General features: G+C 46.1%; 1 protein-coding gene across 1 annotated transcript in view; it reads right to left on the bottom strand.

The window, feature by feature from the left end:
- The window catches only part of LOC124279723 (serine/threonine-protein kinase mTOR-like), a 73,309-nt gene that overhangs the window by 28,700 nt on the left and 27,664 nt on the right, over positions 1-16,945 (bottom strand). Inside the window, 15 exon segments of the mRNA XM_046715586.1 lie at positions 461-586; positions 1,243-1,350; positions 1,538-1,615; positions 3,607-3,722; positions 5,781-5,881; positions 6,272-6,342; positions 7,637-7,849; positions 8,199-8,361; positions 11,796-11,938; positions 12,821-12,964; positions 14,064-14,319; positions 14,480-14,592; positions 14,738-14,905; positions 15,623-15,709; positions 16,287-16,537. Of these exon segments, the coding sequence (XP_046571542.1) occupies positions 461-586; positions 1,243-1,350; positions 1,538-1,615; positions 3,607-3,722; positions 5,781-5,881; positions 6,272-6,342; positions 7,637-7,849; positions 8,199-8,361; positions 11,796-11,938; positions 12,821-12,964; positions 14,064-14,319; positions 14,480-14,592; positions 14,738-14,905; positions 15,623-15,709; positions 16,287-16,537 (2,138 nt within the window).

The following is a 16,945-nucleotide window of genomic DNA, read 5'->3' as shown; positions in this document are numbered from 1 at the left end:
AACACAAACATCATGATTCATTAACAATGGCAGAAGTCATGTATCATGTGGTGGGATGAGTGTCCAGTCAGGTGAAGTTATCTGTGGATGGTAGTGGTTGTGTTTGACAGCTTCATCCCTTTCAAAGGTTTACAGACCTTTGTCCAAGCCCACACTGAAGCTATTGTAGCACCTGTGGTTTCAACTTAGACAAGTGGAACTTCAGCATGTCTGGCAATAGGCTTTTTCATCTCTGACTAGTCTCTTAACTCAATTTTATGAAGTTATCAATGCTCATGCTGTTGATCACTGAACTGTCTGGTCCAGACTCGATTATTTACAGACCGCCGCCATATAGCTGGTATATTGCTGAGTGTGGCGTACAACTAAACTCACTCACTCACTCACTCACTATTTTATGAAGCATAGTTGTTCTTTTCTGTCTGTAAAACAGTTCCATGACAGATTTTAATGTACTTACCAGCCGCTCACTCTTGCGACACAGGCTGGCGTACTTGAGCCAGGTCTTCATGTCATCCGCAGGGGAGATAACCAGGGACCTCACTTGCAGGATCCGCTGCCAGTCTTCCACCACCCGCTGACAGCCCTGCAACATGGCAACATGACAACATGGCAACATAGATTTACTACTTGGCTACAAATGAACCTCAGTCTTATTAAAACCTGGCTTCATTGTGAATAAGTGTGAGCGAACCATCTAAACAAGCAAACCGGAGCTTTGTATCTCGAGGTTATCTGCCCTGACTGTATTCTTAATTATTTTTCCCTAAGGTTTGTTTGTTGTTTGACATCTCAGTCAGCCATATCACAGCTATATGATGGTTACCTGTAACTAATCCAATCTGAGCCTGACAAAGAAGTGGTACTGTTGCAATGTGACCACCCTGCCTGACTGCCAAATGCTATTGACCCCTGAAGATCCAGCAACCCATGTTTGTTGTATGAGGTGACTAACGGGATAGAGTGGTCAGGCTTGCTGACTTGGTTAAAACATATCACCATACCCCTCATACATCCATGTTCAACATATTGATCACTGGCTTGTCTGGTCCACACTTGATCATTTACAGACCGCAGCCAAATAGCTGGAATATTGCTGAGTGTGGTGTTCAACATCAAACAAAAACCAAATGCAATTAGTAGTACTTGTCTGTAATGATAAGGAGATCAGACTGTTATGTGTGATTGAAACAAACTGATGCGGCATTGATAAGTCACAGGACGGAGGTGGAAGGTGCCTACCTTGAGTCTGTCCCACCACATGGTCTTGATGGCGTCCTGTCTCTCGGGAATCAGCTTGTACTTAATGATCTCCTCCAGCTCGGACAACATCTGGACATTGACCATCGCCTGGGGGACAGAACGAAGTCTTCAGAGTGTGCGCATGTTAGCAATCACACACACTGCTGATGTTTTATACAAGGACCATGCCCCTAACAGTGTTGAGAAAATATAAAACAGCTGAAAAAGTATCAAACTTATCTCGTCTGGGTAAAGTCAGGACATAAATACTTATATTATTAAATTGTTTCCTCACCCCATAGGCTCTGTTGTAACTCTCCCCAGCCATAGCTGTCAGGTCTGTGTCCAGGATGTCCCGGGCCTTGTCGATACACTGAAACATGTGGCATTACACTAAAACATGTGGCATTACACTGAAACATGTGGCATTATACTGAAACATGTGGCATTACACTGAAACATGTGGCATTACACTGAAACATGTGGCATTACACTGAAACATGTGGCATTACACTGAAACATGAGACATTACACTGAAACATGTGGCCTTACACTGAAACATGTGGCATTACACTGAAACATGTGGCCTTATACTGAAACATGTGGCATTACACTGAAACATGTGGCATTACACTGAAACATGTGGCATTACACTGAAACATGTGGCATTACACTGAAACATGTGGCATTACACTGAAACATGTGGCATTATACTGAAACATGTGGCATTATACTGACTAAAACACATGTGGCATTACACTGAAACATGTGGCATTACACTGAAACATGTGGCATTATACTGAAACATGTGGCATTACACTGAAACATGTGGCATTACACTGAAACATGTGGCATTATACTGAAACATGTGGCATTACACTGAAACATGTGGCATTATACTGAAACATGTGGCCTTATACTGAAACATGTGGCATTACACTGAAACATGTGGCATTACACTGAAACATGTGGCATTATACTGAAACATGTGGCATTACACTGAAACATGTGGCATTACACTGAAACATGTGGCCTTACACTGAAACATGTGGCATTACACTGAAACATGTGGCATTACACTGAAACATGTGGCATTATACTGAAACATGTGGCAACTGAAACATGTGGCATTTACACTGAAACACATGTGGCATTACACTGAAACATGTGGCATTACACTGAAACATGTGGCATTACACTGAAACATGTGGCATGTGGCATTATACTGAAACATGTGGCCTTACACTGAAACATGTGGCATTACACTGAAACATGTGGCATTACACTGAAACATGTGGCATTACACTGAAACATGTGGCATTATACTGAAACATGTGGCATTACACTGAAACATGTGGCCTTACACTGAAACATGTGGCATTACACTGAAACATGTGGCATTACACTGAAACATGTGGCATTACACTGAAACATGTGGCATTACACTGAAACATGTGGCATTATACTGAAACATGTGGCATTACACTGAAACATGTGGCATTACACTGGAAACATGTGGCATTACACTGAAACATGTGGCATTACACTGAAACATGTGGCATTACACTGAAACATGTGGCATTATACTGAAACATGTGGCATTACACTGAAACATATGGCATTACACTGAAACATGTGGCATTACACTGAAACATGTGGCATTATGATGAAACATGTGGCATTATACTGAAACATGTGGCATTACACTGAAACACATGGCATTATACTGAAACATGTGGCATTACACTGAAATATGTGGCATTATGATGAAACATGTGGCATTATACTGAAACATGTGGCATTACACTGAAACACATGGCATTATACTGAAACATGTGGCATTATACTGAAACATATGGCGTTATACTGAAACATGTGGCATTATGCTTAAAGCAAACAGGACACTTTGCAGGATGAGAAGCCATAACAAGGAGGCAGGACACTAGTACTTAATGAAAAGCCATATAACACAGCAGGCTGGAGAGAAGTACTTGGTGAGAAGTCAAACTGAAAGCCAGACAGGAAACCAGTACTTGATGGGAAGCCACACAAGAAGGAAGACAGGAAACAAGATCTAGGTCAGAAGCTACAATGGAATGCTTACAGAAACGGAATACATGATGAGATGCCACACAGGAGACAAGTACATAATGAGAAGCCACACAAGAAGCCTGGCAGAAGACAAGTACTTGAGGAGAAACCAGGCAAAAAGACAAGTACTCGATAAGAAGCCAAACAGGAGACAAGTACTTTATGAGAAGCCACAAGACAAGGCGAACTGTAACTAAATTGTCAAAGTAAACTTACCACACCATAGACCCTAGGTGGCAAGAACTCATGCACTATGTTTTCACACATTCTCACCTGTTGGGCCAGCTGGAAGTTCTCCGAGTGAAGAGCAAAGATGGCTCTGTAGAAAGCTCCATCGTAGCTGGTGCGTGGGATGAGACACATGTACTCCTCCATACTCTCCCACTGGCCTGCAAACACAGAACACCATCAACAAACTCTCACCTAGCACAATGCACAGATAGATAATACTGAAACCTGTCCCGAGTATTCTTTTGGTGATATCTGTTTATCTTGCCTCACACATAAATGTCGTTTTCTGATTGGCTGAGCTCTCTTCTATTATTTTCAGTGTACAGCGGGTGGCCATATTATTACGTACAAACATGGCGGGCCGATTGTTGACAACAAATTTACGCGGGAGTTCAAAGTGTCATAACTCGTTAAATATAAACAGTCTTACCTCAATATTTTGTGATGTGTCCCTTGTTCCTTATTATTTTCAACATCCGCCTTGGAATCGATGAATAAAGATTTCTGATGAAATCGAGGGGATTATTTTCCCAGATGTCCCGCACTTCGCATTCCAAGTCGGCAGTCGACTGAATGTTTCGATGGCATCCCTGAAGTCTATTCTTCAGGTAGAGCCAAGAGTTCTCAATAATATTTGTGTCTGGACTCTGTGCAGGCAACAACATTCCAGTAATGTCATTTTGTCGCTTGTAATCCTGAACGACACGGGCCCGATGTACAGGGGCGTTGTCATCTTGGAAGATGTACCGGTTTCCCGGAAAATGTCTGGCTATAACAGGCCAAAGCATATCATCGAGGATTTCTGTGTATTTCTGAGCATTTATGTTGCCATTAACAACACAAATGGTACCAACACCATGCCAGGTGTTACAACCCCACACCATCAAACTGACGCATGGCTGTCGTCCCGGACAAAGACATTGCGGGAGGTATTCTTCACCGGGCTGTCGCCAAACAAAAACATGATTGTGTTCCCCAATGATAATTTTACATTCGTCAGAGAAGATTACTGGATTCCAGTAATTATTCACTGTACGATATCGTTGCCCCCTTGCCCAGGCCAAACGACTTCTGACATTATAATCACGAATTCGGATTTTCTTTCTACCAAAACGTCTATGAAATTTATTTCATATAATCGTCTCCTTACAGTCCTCACCGATACACGTGTAGCCCTATTGTTGTTCAAATTCTCAGTTATTTCACCCAAAGGTGAAATCCTATTGTCTCTGACCAGCCTCAAAAGTTGTTGATTGTCCCGAGGAGTCTCGACTGATCCATGCTGATTAAACCGCTTTACCACCCAATATACGCTGCTTCGAGGCATTCCAAAGAATCTTGCAATATTTCGCCACTTTGAAACTTTTTTTACAATTAAGTTCTTAAGTGGCTCAGCCAATTTCCCCATTGTTGCCATAAATAGCCAGAATACAGAGCAGACGACAAATAGATTAAAAATAGAGTCACGTGACAGACACGTGACATCATGGTCGATCATGTGACAAAATATCACAATGATACGAGGTGTCGTTTTTGAGTAGCAGTATTTTAAAAACAGACATCGCTATACACGATATCAACGTCATTACAATTGTACGTAATGATATGGCCACGCGCTGTACCCCGCTTACAAGCAAGTAACATTTTCTATGTACCCCGCTGGGAATGCCGAAGTCATTTGGTACTTCGTAGTAGAAATTCTTTATCTCAAATAACATCTAATCACGTATGATGTACGGAAATTACCGATGTTTTGCGAATGCAAATTGATGGAAGGGCGATAACTCTAAATTTGTTTCTCTTGTCGTCTTGTTCTCCATATTATGATCCTATACCCGTGCTTCAAACAGTTCAGAATTACCATCGAGGTGATTGGTAGGATAAATACGATGTTTACTGGTCCCTTGGGGCCCATGGGTTGATGTACCCTTCGGGCTCAGGGAACATAAACAAACATCGAGGGTACATCATCTCATGTCCCCCTTGAGATCAGTGAACAACTGATAATATATTGTGAGTACATTGATATATGCCCACATTTGTTAATCATGAAGTCTGCTAAACTGGATGAAGTCACTGGAAATGGTAACAAGCAGATCACTAGTTTCACTGTATTACTTTAGCCTTTCTGTTACATAAACAGGAATGTTCATACCCACCAAGTCTATTAAGAAAATAATCAGGATCTGTACAAAAATGTAGAAGTTTTATCTTACCTAGACCCCATGCGGCAGCTGAAGCCATTCTCGCCATCTTGGTTCGAACGTCATCACTGGCTGTTGGCCACTTGTCACAAGCCAGGGCATGTAGCTGACCCCTAGGTGGCACCATAGATTTGGTTCATTAAATATGTGCAAGATAAATGGCAACCTGTCACACTAAAGCAATCGCTAAAGGGTTGCAGCACTCAGCAATATTCCAGCTATATGGCGGCAGTCAGTAAATATTCGAGTCTGGACTAGACAATCCGGTGATTAACAGCATGAGCATCGATCTATGCAATTGGGATGCGACAACACGTGTCAATCAAATCAGTGAGCCTGACCACCCTATCCCGTTAGTTACAAGCATGGGTTGCTGAAGACCATTCTAACCCGGATCTTCACAGGTTTTTGCCATCCTCTATATAGTACTTAAGGTGTGTGTATTGGGTAGAGAGCCTGAGTCAAGGAGGCCAGTTGCCCGTGTGATGCAACCAGGTCCTGGCAGGGCATGAAGTGCTTTGTCCCATTCATGAAGTTTTTCATACCAAGTTTCTCCTGGATTTTCCTGGATTTTCTGGAGACAAAGTAAACCATATCCTCAGTTGCTTTTTTAGCTAAAAAACAAAGCTGCAAAGCCCAATTACGAACATAAAAATATATGTTTTCATCTCTGACATTTTGAAAACTATCTCCATTAATGTTTGTCAAAGACGTGGCAATGTGTAGGATGTGATTCTGGCAATGAGTAGGATGTGAGCTTGGCAGTGTGTAGGATGTGAAAGTGCCAGTGTGTAGGATGTGAGTCTGGCAATGTGTAGGATGTGAGCTTGGCATTGTGTAGGATGTGAAAGTGCCAGTGTGTAGGATGTGAGTCTGGCAATGTGTAGGATGTGAGCTTGGCAGTGTGTAGGATGTGAAAGTGCCAGTGTGTAGGATGTGAGTCTGGCAATGTGTAGGATGTGAGCTTGGCAGTGTGTAGGATGTGAAAGTGCCAGTGCATAGGATGTGAGTCTGGCAATGTGTAGGATGTGAGCTTGGCAGTGTGTAGTGATGTGAAGGATGTGCCAGTGAGCTTGGCAATGTAGGATGTGAGGAGTGTGTAGGAAAGAAAGTGCCAGTGTGTAGGATGTGAGTCTGGCAATGTGTAGGATGTGAGCTTGGCAGTGTGTAGGAAGTGAAAGTGCCAGTGTGTAGGATGTAGGATGGCAGTGTGTAGGAGTCTGGCAATGTGTAGGATGTGAGCTTGGCAGTGTGTAGGATGTGAAAGTGCCAGTGTGTAGGATGTGAGTCTGGCAATGTGTAGGATGTGAGCTTGGCAGTGTGTAGGAAGTGAAAGTGCCAAGGATGTGAGTCTGGCAATGTGTAGGATGTGAGCTTGGCTGAAAGTGCAGGATGTGAGTCTGGCAAGTGTAGGCTGTGAGCTTGGCAGTGTGTAGGAAGTGAAAGTGCCAGTGCATAGGATGTGAGTCTGGCAATGTGTAGGATGTGAGCTTGGCAGTGTGTAGGAAGTGAAAGTGCCAGTGTGTAGGATGTGAGTCTGGCAATGTGTAGGATGTGAGCTTGGCAGTGTGTAGGATGTGAAAGTGCCAGTGTGTAGGATGTGAGTCTGGCAATGTGTAGGATGTGAGCTTGGCAGTGTGTAGGATGTGAAAGTGCCAGTGTGTAGGATGTGAGTCTGGCAATGTGTAGGATGTGAGCTTGGCAGTGTGTAGGATGTGAAAGTGCCAGTGTGTAGGATGTGAGTCTGGCAATGTGTAGGATGTGAGCTTGGCAGTGTGTAGGATGTGAAAGTGCCAGTGTGTAGGATGTGAGCTTGGCAGTGTGTAGGATGTGAAAGTGCCAGTGTGTAGGATGTGAACTAGTCTAACCAGATCTGCCCGATGATGCTTCATGGCGTAGTCCAGGACACCAGCTGCTGCCTCAGGTTGTTGCAGCTTGTTGTTGATGCTGATGAGTGCCTCCAGAGTGTCGGTTGTGGGGCCTCGGTGGAACTCCTCTTCCTTGTAGTGGAGTGCCTTGGCATAAGCCTGGCACCTCATAGCCCTCTGACCTAGGATGTTACTAGCAAGAGGCAGGGGACCCTACAGAAATAACAAAGAACATTGATCAACACTTACCAGCACTTTTGCAGCAGAAAGAGACATATAAGTCTTGCAAGTGCTGAATGACAGTAGGACAACTGAATGCAGTACAAAGCGGGGTCTCTTTACCAGAAATCGAGTCAAATAGCAAGGTTTCATTTCCTCTTAAGACCAAACACTTCATACAAATGATGCCCTGGGCTTAAATATGGAAAATATGCAAAATAAACTCCACTCCATTTCATTCAATTTTATGGAATGAACTAATTTGAAATTAAAAAATACACTAAAACACTAAAGCTCCTGAGCCCTCTAATTATCCAGTTTCCGTTGGTCCGTGTTACCTCACCTTGTCACAGTGCTCCATGAACTCGGCCAGGTTGAGCAGGGTCTGGGTGATCTCGGGGATCTCCTGGGATGTGAGGGCCTGCTCCAGACTGTGGATCAACTCATCCTGCTGGGTCTCTGTCAGCTCCGTCCAGCACGACACAAACACAGCATTGAACAAGTCCCTGGATACAAAAGTAGTGATTGTCAGAATACACACAGGACTGAGTCCCAAGACAAAACAATGGGTTGTGTGTGATATACTCACCTGGCCAGGGGGTTGTATGTCAGCTATCTACTGATCTGAGCTTGGGGGTTTGTGCTATGTGATCTACTCACCTGAGCTAGTGGGGTTGTATCTCAGTGATCTACTCACCTGGCCAGGTGGTTGTGTTATGCAATCTATTCAGCTGGATAGGGGGCTGTGTTATGCAATCTACTCACCTGGCCAGGGGGTTGTGTTATGCAATCTACTCGCCTGGCCAGGGGTGTTGCATTATGCAATTATGCAATGGCTATTCAGCAATCCACTCTCACCTGGCCAGGTGGTTGTGTTATGCAATCTACTCACCTGGCCAGGGGGTTGTGTTATGCAATCTACTCACCTGGCCAGGGGGTTGTGTTATGCAATCTACTCACCTGGCCAGGGGTGTTGCATTATGCAATCTATTCAGCTGGCTAGGGGCTGTGTTATGCAATCTACTCACCTGGCCAGGTGGCTGTGTTATTCAATCTACTCACCTGGCCAGGGGTGTTGCATTATGCAATCTATTCAGCTGGCTAGGGGGCTGTGTTATGCAATCTACTCACCTGGCCAGGGGGTTGTGTTATGCAATCTACTAACCTGGCCCGGTGGTTGTGTTATGCAATCTACTCACCTGGCCAGGGGTGTTGCATTATGCAATCTACTCACCTGGCCAGGGGTGTTGCATTATGCAATCTATTCAGCTGGCTAGGGGGCTGTGTTATGCAATCTACTCACCTGGCCAGGTGGTTGTGTTATGTAATCTACTCACCTGGCCAGGGGTGTTGCATTATGCAATCTATTCAGCTGGCTAGGGGGCTGTGTTATGCAATCTACTCACCTGGCCAGGGGGTTGTGTTATGTAATCTACTCACCTGGCCAGGGGTGTTGCATTATGCAATTTATTCACCTGGCTAGGTGGTTGTGTTATGCAATCTACTCACCTGGCCCGGTGGTTGTGTTATGCAATCTACTCACCTGGCCAGGGGTGTTGCATTATGCAATCTACTCACCTGGCCAGGGGTGTTGCATTATGCAATCTATTCAGCTGGCTAGGGGGCTGTGTTATGCAATCTACTCACCTGGCCAGGTGGTTGTGTTATGCAATCTACTCACCTGGCCAGGGGTGTTGCATTATGCAATCTATTCAGCTGGCTAGGGGGCTGTGTTATGCAATCTACTCACCTGGCCAGGTGGTTGTGTTATGTAATCTACTCACCTGGCCAGGGGTGTTGCATTATGCAATTTATTCAGCTGGCTAGGTGGTTGTGTTATGCAATCTACTCACCTGGCCAGGTGGTTGTGTTATGCAATCTACTCACCTGGCCAGGGGTGTTGCATTATGCAATCTATTCAGCTGGCTAGGGGGCTGTGTTATGCAATCTACTCACCTGGTCAGGTGGTTGTGCTATGCAATCTACTCACCTGGCCAGGGGTGTTGCATTATGCAATGTATTCACCTGGCCAGGGGCTTGTGTGATGTGATCTACTCACCTGGCCAGGGGGCTGTATGATGTGATCTACTCACCTGGCCAGGGGGCTGTGTGATGTGATCTACTTCACCTGGCCAGGGGGCTGTGTGATGTGATCTACTCACCTGGCCAGGGGGCTGTGTGATGTGATCTACTCACCTGGCCAGGGGGTTGTGTGATGTGATCTACTCACCTGGCCAGGGGGCTGTGTGATGTGATCTACTCACCTGGCCAGGGGGTTGTGTGATGTCATCTACTCACCTGGCCAGGGGGCTGTGTGATGTGATCTACTCACCTGGCCAGGGGGTTGTATGTCTGGGCCAGGGTCCAGCAGGACCGCAGTGCTGGGGAGGGGGTCGTGTGATGTGATCTACTCACCTGGCCAGGGGGTCGTGTGATGTGATCTACTCACCTGGGCAGGGGGTTGTGTGATGTGATCTACTCACCTGGCCAGGGGGCTGTGTGATGTGATCTACTCACCTGGCCAGGGGGTTGTGTGATGTGATCTACTCACCTGGCCAGGGGGTTGTGTGATGTGATCTACTCACCTGGCCAGGGGGCTGTGTGATGTGATCTACCTCACCTGGCCAGGGGCTGTGTGATGTGATCTACTCACCTGGCCAGGGGGCTGTGTGATGTGATCTACTCACCTGGCCAGGGGGCTGTGTGATGTGATCTACTCACCTGGCCAGGGGGTTGTATGTCTGGGCCAGGGTCCAGCAGGACCCCAGTGCTTGGGAGGGGTTATGTGATCTACTCACCTGGCCAGGGGCTGTGTGATGTGATCTCACCACCTGGCCAGGGGATGTGATGTGATCTACTCACCTGGCCAGGGGCTGTGTGATGTGATCTACTCACCTGGCCAGGGGTTGTGTGATGTGATCTACTCACCTGGCCAGGGGGTTGTGTGATGTGATCTACTCACCTGGCCAGGGGGCTGTGTGATGTGATCTACTCACCTGGCCAGGGGGTTGTATGTCTGGGCCAGGGTCCAGCAGGACCGCAGTGCTGGGGAGGTGGCTGTGTGATGTGATCTACTCACCTGGCCAGGGGGTTGTATGTCTGGGCCAGGGTCCAGCAGGCCTGCAGTGCTGGGGAGGGGGTCGTGTGATGTGATCTACTCACCTGGCCAGGGGATTGTGTGATGTGATCTACTCACCTGGCCAGGGGGCTGTGTAATGTGATCTACTCACCTGGCCAGGGGGCTATGTGATGTGATCTACTCACCTGGCCAGGGGTTGTGTGATGTCATCTACTCACCTGGCCAGGGGTTGTGTGATGTCATCTACTCACCACCTGGCCAGGGGTTGTATGTCTGGGCCAGGGTCTAGCAGGACCAGGAAGTGCTGGGGAGGTGATGTGATGTGATCACCTGGCCAGGGGCTTGTGATGTGATCTACTCACCTGGCCTGGGCCAGGGGCCAGGGGGTTGTGTGATGTGATCTACTCACCTGGCAGTGCTGGGCCAGGGAGGGGCAGTGCGTGTGATGTGATCTACTCACCTGGCCAGGGGGCGTGTGATGTGATCTACTCACCTGGCCAGGGGTTGTGTGATGGGCAGGGGGCTGTATGATGTGATCTGATCACCTGGCTCACTGGGCCAGGGCCAGGACGCAGGCTGGGGGAGGGTCGTGTGATGTGATCTACTCACCTGGCCAGGGGGTTGTGTGATGTGATCTACTCACCTGGCCAGGGGTTGTGTGATGTGATCTACTCACCTGGCCAGGGGGTTGTATGTCTGGGCCAGGGTCCCGCAGGACCGCAGTGCTGGGGAGGGGGTCGTGTGATGTGATCTACTCACCTGGCCAGGGGGTCGTGTGATGTGATCTACTCACCTGGCCAGGGGGTTGTGTGATGTCATCTACTTACCTGGCGAGGGGACTGTATGATGTGATCTACTCACCTGGCCAGGGGGTTGTATGTCTGGGCCAAGGTCCAGCAGGACCGCAGTGCTGGGGAGGGGGATTCCTTCAGCAGCTCAATACTCAGCTTCCGCAGCCACTCCATCCAGTCTTCTTTGGACACTCGCCTCCCTGCCCCCAGCGCCTGTACAAACATTTACACCCACAGTAGTGGTGAGCTGCAGCCGACTTAGGCACAAGCAAGGTGCCAACTGTCCAAGCATAAATAAGTGAGGTGAGACTGAGAGTCAGAAGCTCACAAAGAGATGGGAAATTGACAGTCAAATGCTGAATGGCTACAAAACCATGCTAACCCATTCTTATGACAAGGGAACCTACAGCAGCTGGTGTAGGAATCATACATCAATAGACTAACACAGTAGCTGCTCCTTACAAACTTTATTGTGCAATATTGGGGGTAGTGTAGTGGTAGAAGCATTCCTTCATTAAGTTCAATTCCCCACATGGCTACAAGGTATGATGCCCACTTCTCGTGTCTCCTGCCATGTTATTGCTGGAATATTGTTAAAAGCGATGTAAAACCAGAGTCACTCTGGGGAATATTGTATATATATATATATACTACCCATCATAAGTTTCGACTCACCAGTGTAAATGTAGCCACTTACTTCAGTCAACTGTCCTAAACTAGATTTTGCAAAATATTCCACACTGCTTGAAGGTGCTTGTTTACACATGAACTGATGTATTGTAAAACGAATTAGTAACGTTGAAAAAATTATTGTCATGAGTTCAATAAATGATGACACTGGCGAATTCTTAACAAAACTTTACACCAAAATGCAGCTGTTCACATGCACGATAATCACACATGCTTTTCAGCAATTTGATGCATGATACTCGTGCAGCTCACCAGCATAAATTTTTCAGATGGTTCCACCAAGGTAGTGGAGAAATTCATCTTCGATGTAACCATATATATATTCATAACATATAGGGAGTGCTTTCAGTGAGTCTAAACTTTTGATGGGTAGTATATATGAACTTCAAAATACAGAACACTTACTCTCTGCATGTGGTTAAAGTTGACATGTAACTTCTTGATGGTGGCTGTTTCTGTTGTTTGATCTGAAGACTGTGGCGCCTTGAGCCTATTCTTCTTGTGTTTGATTAAGACGGGGTCATCCTCTTCTTCAGCTATGGTAGTGCCCTGGAACAGAACAACACAAGCTGATGCCCTGTCTGAACAGTACAACACGAACGGATGGCCTGTCTGAACAGTACAACACAAACGGATGGCCTGTCTGAACAGTACAACACAAACTGATGGCCTGTCTGAACAGTACAACACAAACTGATGCCCTGTCTGAACAGTACAACACAAACGGATGGCCTGTCTGAACAGTACAACACAAACTGATGGCCTGTCTGAACAGTACAACACAAACTGATGCCCTGTCTGAACAGTACAACACAAACGGATGGCCTGTCTGAACAGTACAACACAAACGGATGGCCTGTCTGAACAGTACAACACAAACTGATGCCCTGTCTGAACAGTACAACACAAGCTGATGCCCTGTCTGAACAGTACAACACAAACTGATGGCCTGTCTGAACAGTACACCTCAAGCTGTTGGCCTGTCTGAACAGTACAACACAAACTGATGCCCTGTCTGAACAGTACAACACAAACACAAACTGATGCCCTGTCTGAACAGTACAACACGAACGGATGGCCTGTCTGAACAGTACAACACAAACTGATGGCCTGTCTGAACAGTACAACACAAACGGATGGCCTGTCTGAACAGTACAACACAAACTGATGGCCTGTCTGCACAGTACAACACAAACGGATGCCCTGTCTGAACAGTACAACACAAACGGATGGCCTGTCTGAACAGTACAACACAAACGGATGGCCTGTCTGAACAGTACAACACAAACGGATGGCCTGTCTGAACAGTACAACACAAACGGATGCCCTGTCTGAACAGTACAACACAAACGGATGCCCTGTCTGAACAGTACAACACAAACGGATGGCCTGTCTGAACAGTACAACACACGCTGATGCCCTGTCTGAACAGTACAACACAAACTGTGCCTGAACAGACAGAACAAAACAAACAGCTCATACTTGAGTTGCAGAACGCCATCCTAAGAATCCGACACAGCAGTCAACATGTCACAATAGTATAAATACAGAACAATTCACATCTCACATTTTTACATATTTTCATAAAAGTATGGAGAGATATTCTTGAAGAAGTTGCAGCCATCATGACTGATTCCTGTGACTCTACCTTAAGTAGCCTGCACATAAGGATGTTGTAGAGCTGATGTGTGATCCTGTTCTTGGTCATCACCTTGTTGACCATGGAGACGAAGATGGTGAACTTGTGTCCAAGTTGCAGCACCAAGGCACAGAGCGTGTCCATGACGGTGGTTTGCAGCATGGAGCAGGTATCCAGTGTTCTCACCAGTGGGTGGATGATCCGGGACGCATAGTCTGTCAGGTCCAGACTATCGGTCAACCGGTCAATAGTCTCCAGGGCCATTCTGTCAGAAAAGAGAGGAATAAGTGACATGACTAACAGTGCATGGGAGACAATAGGTCTAAGTACTGTCACACCCATGACAAGGCAGGGAACACAGGTATAGTAAAGCGGAGGCAGGAAGCTAGACATATGTACTGGTGTGGTTACAGGAGAGGACTTACTTTCTGACAGGGATAGGAATATCAGCAGAGTCAAACAGTTTCACGACTGGTGGCAGGAGGAGGTGGAGATAGTCATCAAGGTTGGCACCAAACAGCTGGAGTGCATTCAGGAGCTAGAACGACAGAGCCTCATCATTATCAACAGATACACAGAGATGGTGTCCAACTATTCTCAACTTGAAGCACACCATAACAAAATCTCATATCAGGATGGAGAATTGTACCATGGAACTAGATCTAGAGTTGTGGTGACCCTACCTTGGCTGTGACGACTCGGTCCTGGCTGGTGTCATGCATGAACACTCGTAGTATTTGGGGCACAATCTGGGGCAGGTACACCTTGAACTCCGTGCCCAGAGCATTGACGATCTGCTCGATGAGCAGGATGATGGTGCTCTGCATGGAGCTGTTGGGCGTCCAGAATTCCTGCAGGAAGATGTGGTACACACAATAAAGTAAGTCACAGATACACAGCAGAATAACCTCTTGCATTATCAGGCTTCAGTAACACAACACAATAGTTTAGAGCAATGATCCACTCCATCAAGGTATTAAAACACACTTTCAACCTGATCACAAACTGAAACCTCTAGATGATGACTAATGTGCTCCACAGACAAGCTTGGGTGCTTGGGTAAATAACATTTCTGCCAGAGGTGAGGTGAAATTGGGTTTTAAGTGGTGCTTGAGAATATTTCGCTCATATGACGACGTGCATGCGTGTGTATGTGTATCTGCTTGTACTAGCCCAGTCTTAAGCTGGTTTTATAGTGCTAGCCCACTGAGATACCATGCCGCAGTGAAGCATGAATACCCCACTCAGACACATTATACTGACTCCGAGCCGACCAGTCCTTGTTGTACTCATTAATGCCGAGAGCCAGGCAGGGACCAACAAGTACCATATTTTAACGTCTTTTGGTATGACGGAGTCAGGGATCAAACCCGCGACCTTCCGCTCTCCAGGCGTGCCTTTCACAAGCCACAGGGAAAGAAAGCCAACTCTTCCATAGTGTTCATATGGAAGATAACAACAGAAGTGAGTGAGTACCAATTTTTTTTAGTTTCATTTCAGTAATTTGGAAGTACAATATTGAAATAAAAGAAGTTGTTCTCCATAAAGTTTGTCCATATTGTACCGACCTTGATGAGACAGAAGATGTCCTCCAGGTAGTTCTTGATGTGCTGCTTGACAATGGCAATGATGACACCCAGTTGTTGAAACAGGAACTAGTTCAGAGTGAGAAAGAGATTAAAGAATCATTTAATGAATGCTTTAACTATCAAATAACATTCTCCTCATAAAACTACATCTACTGAAACATATGTTCAGCTTAATGAAACTATTAACAGATTTAAATGAGTAAGATATGGTCATGCATTTCGGTTCAAGAATTTGGTTCAAACCATTGCTATGAAACATGAAACAGCATTCAGTTTATGTCATAAGTTACAGTGTAGCAGTTTATGCCTCCCACATCCTCTGAGTCATGAAAGAATACAGTTGCCAGCTGACTACAATACAATACTCCTTTGCCAGCCCTAAACTGTGGAACTCTCTTCTAAATGAAATCAGGAACACTTCATCGAAAGAAACTTTTAAATGTCTGCCAAAGGCCCATCTATTCACTGCTGCCTTTCTGTAAAGTTATATGAACTATTTCCTTCCCCAATATTGTCACAGCGCCACTGAGCATCTCTATGGTGGATATTAGGCGCGCTTTATAAATACATTATTATTATTATTATTAATCCTCAAACAGAGCCATATCTCAGCACAATGACTCTGATGAACAAGCCAACTCACCTCCCTGAAGTTGGGATCAGCAGACCTGATGACTGTGAGGTATGCCGGTATGACCTGCTGAATGTACGGGACACACTTGATACCCAGACTCTTGAAGATGAACGTGATGGCCTGAACCACCATTGTGTGGTGCTGAGACAGCGACGGGTCTCGGATAATCTTCATTAGTGTTGCTATGGCGATGGCTGGATAGAACTCTTCCAGAGTTGTGGTGGCACTCATGTTAGCCAGCATTTCACTGGTGTTAAGTTCTGTGCAGGCAAGAAACAATACCATGTCATGCATCAGATAAAACATTTGTTTATGAACACTTCTTGACACAAACTGTGCAAGGCAGCCCCTGACCAACCTGGAGCAAGGAAACCCCTGACCAACCTGGAGCAAGGAAACCCCTGACCCACCTGGAGCAAGGAAACCCCTGACCCACCTGTAGCACGGAAAACCCTGACCCACCTGTAGCACGGAAAACCCTGACCCACCTGTAGCACGGAAAACCCTGACCCATCTGAGGCAAGGAAACCCTGAGCCACCTGGAGTAAGGAAATCCCTGACCAACCTGGAGTAAGGAAATCCCTGACCAACCTGCAGCAAGGCAGCCCCTGATTCACCTGTAGCAAGAAACTCCTGACCGATATGTAGCAAGGAATCCCTTGACCCAC

This window comes from Haliotis rubra, unplaced genomic scaffold (genome assembly GCF_003918875.1).
Source record: "Haliotis rubra isolate DU_JTF1 unplaced genomic scaffold, ASM391887v1 Scf255, whole genome shotgun sequence".
Taxonomy (NCBI): Eukaryota; Metazoa; Mollusca; class Gastropoda; order Lepetellida; family Haliotidae; genus Haliotis; species Haliotis rubra.
Note: the sequence above shows the minus strand (reverse complement) of the source record. Positions and strands in the feature narration are given on the sequence as shown.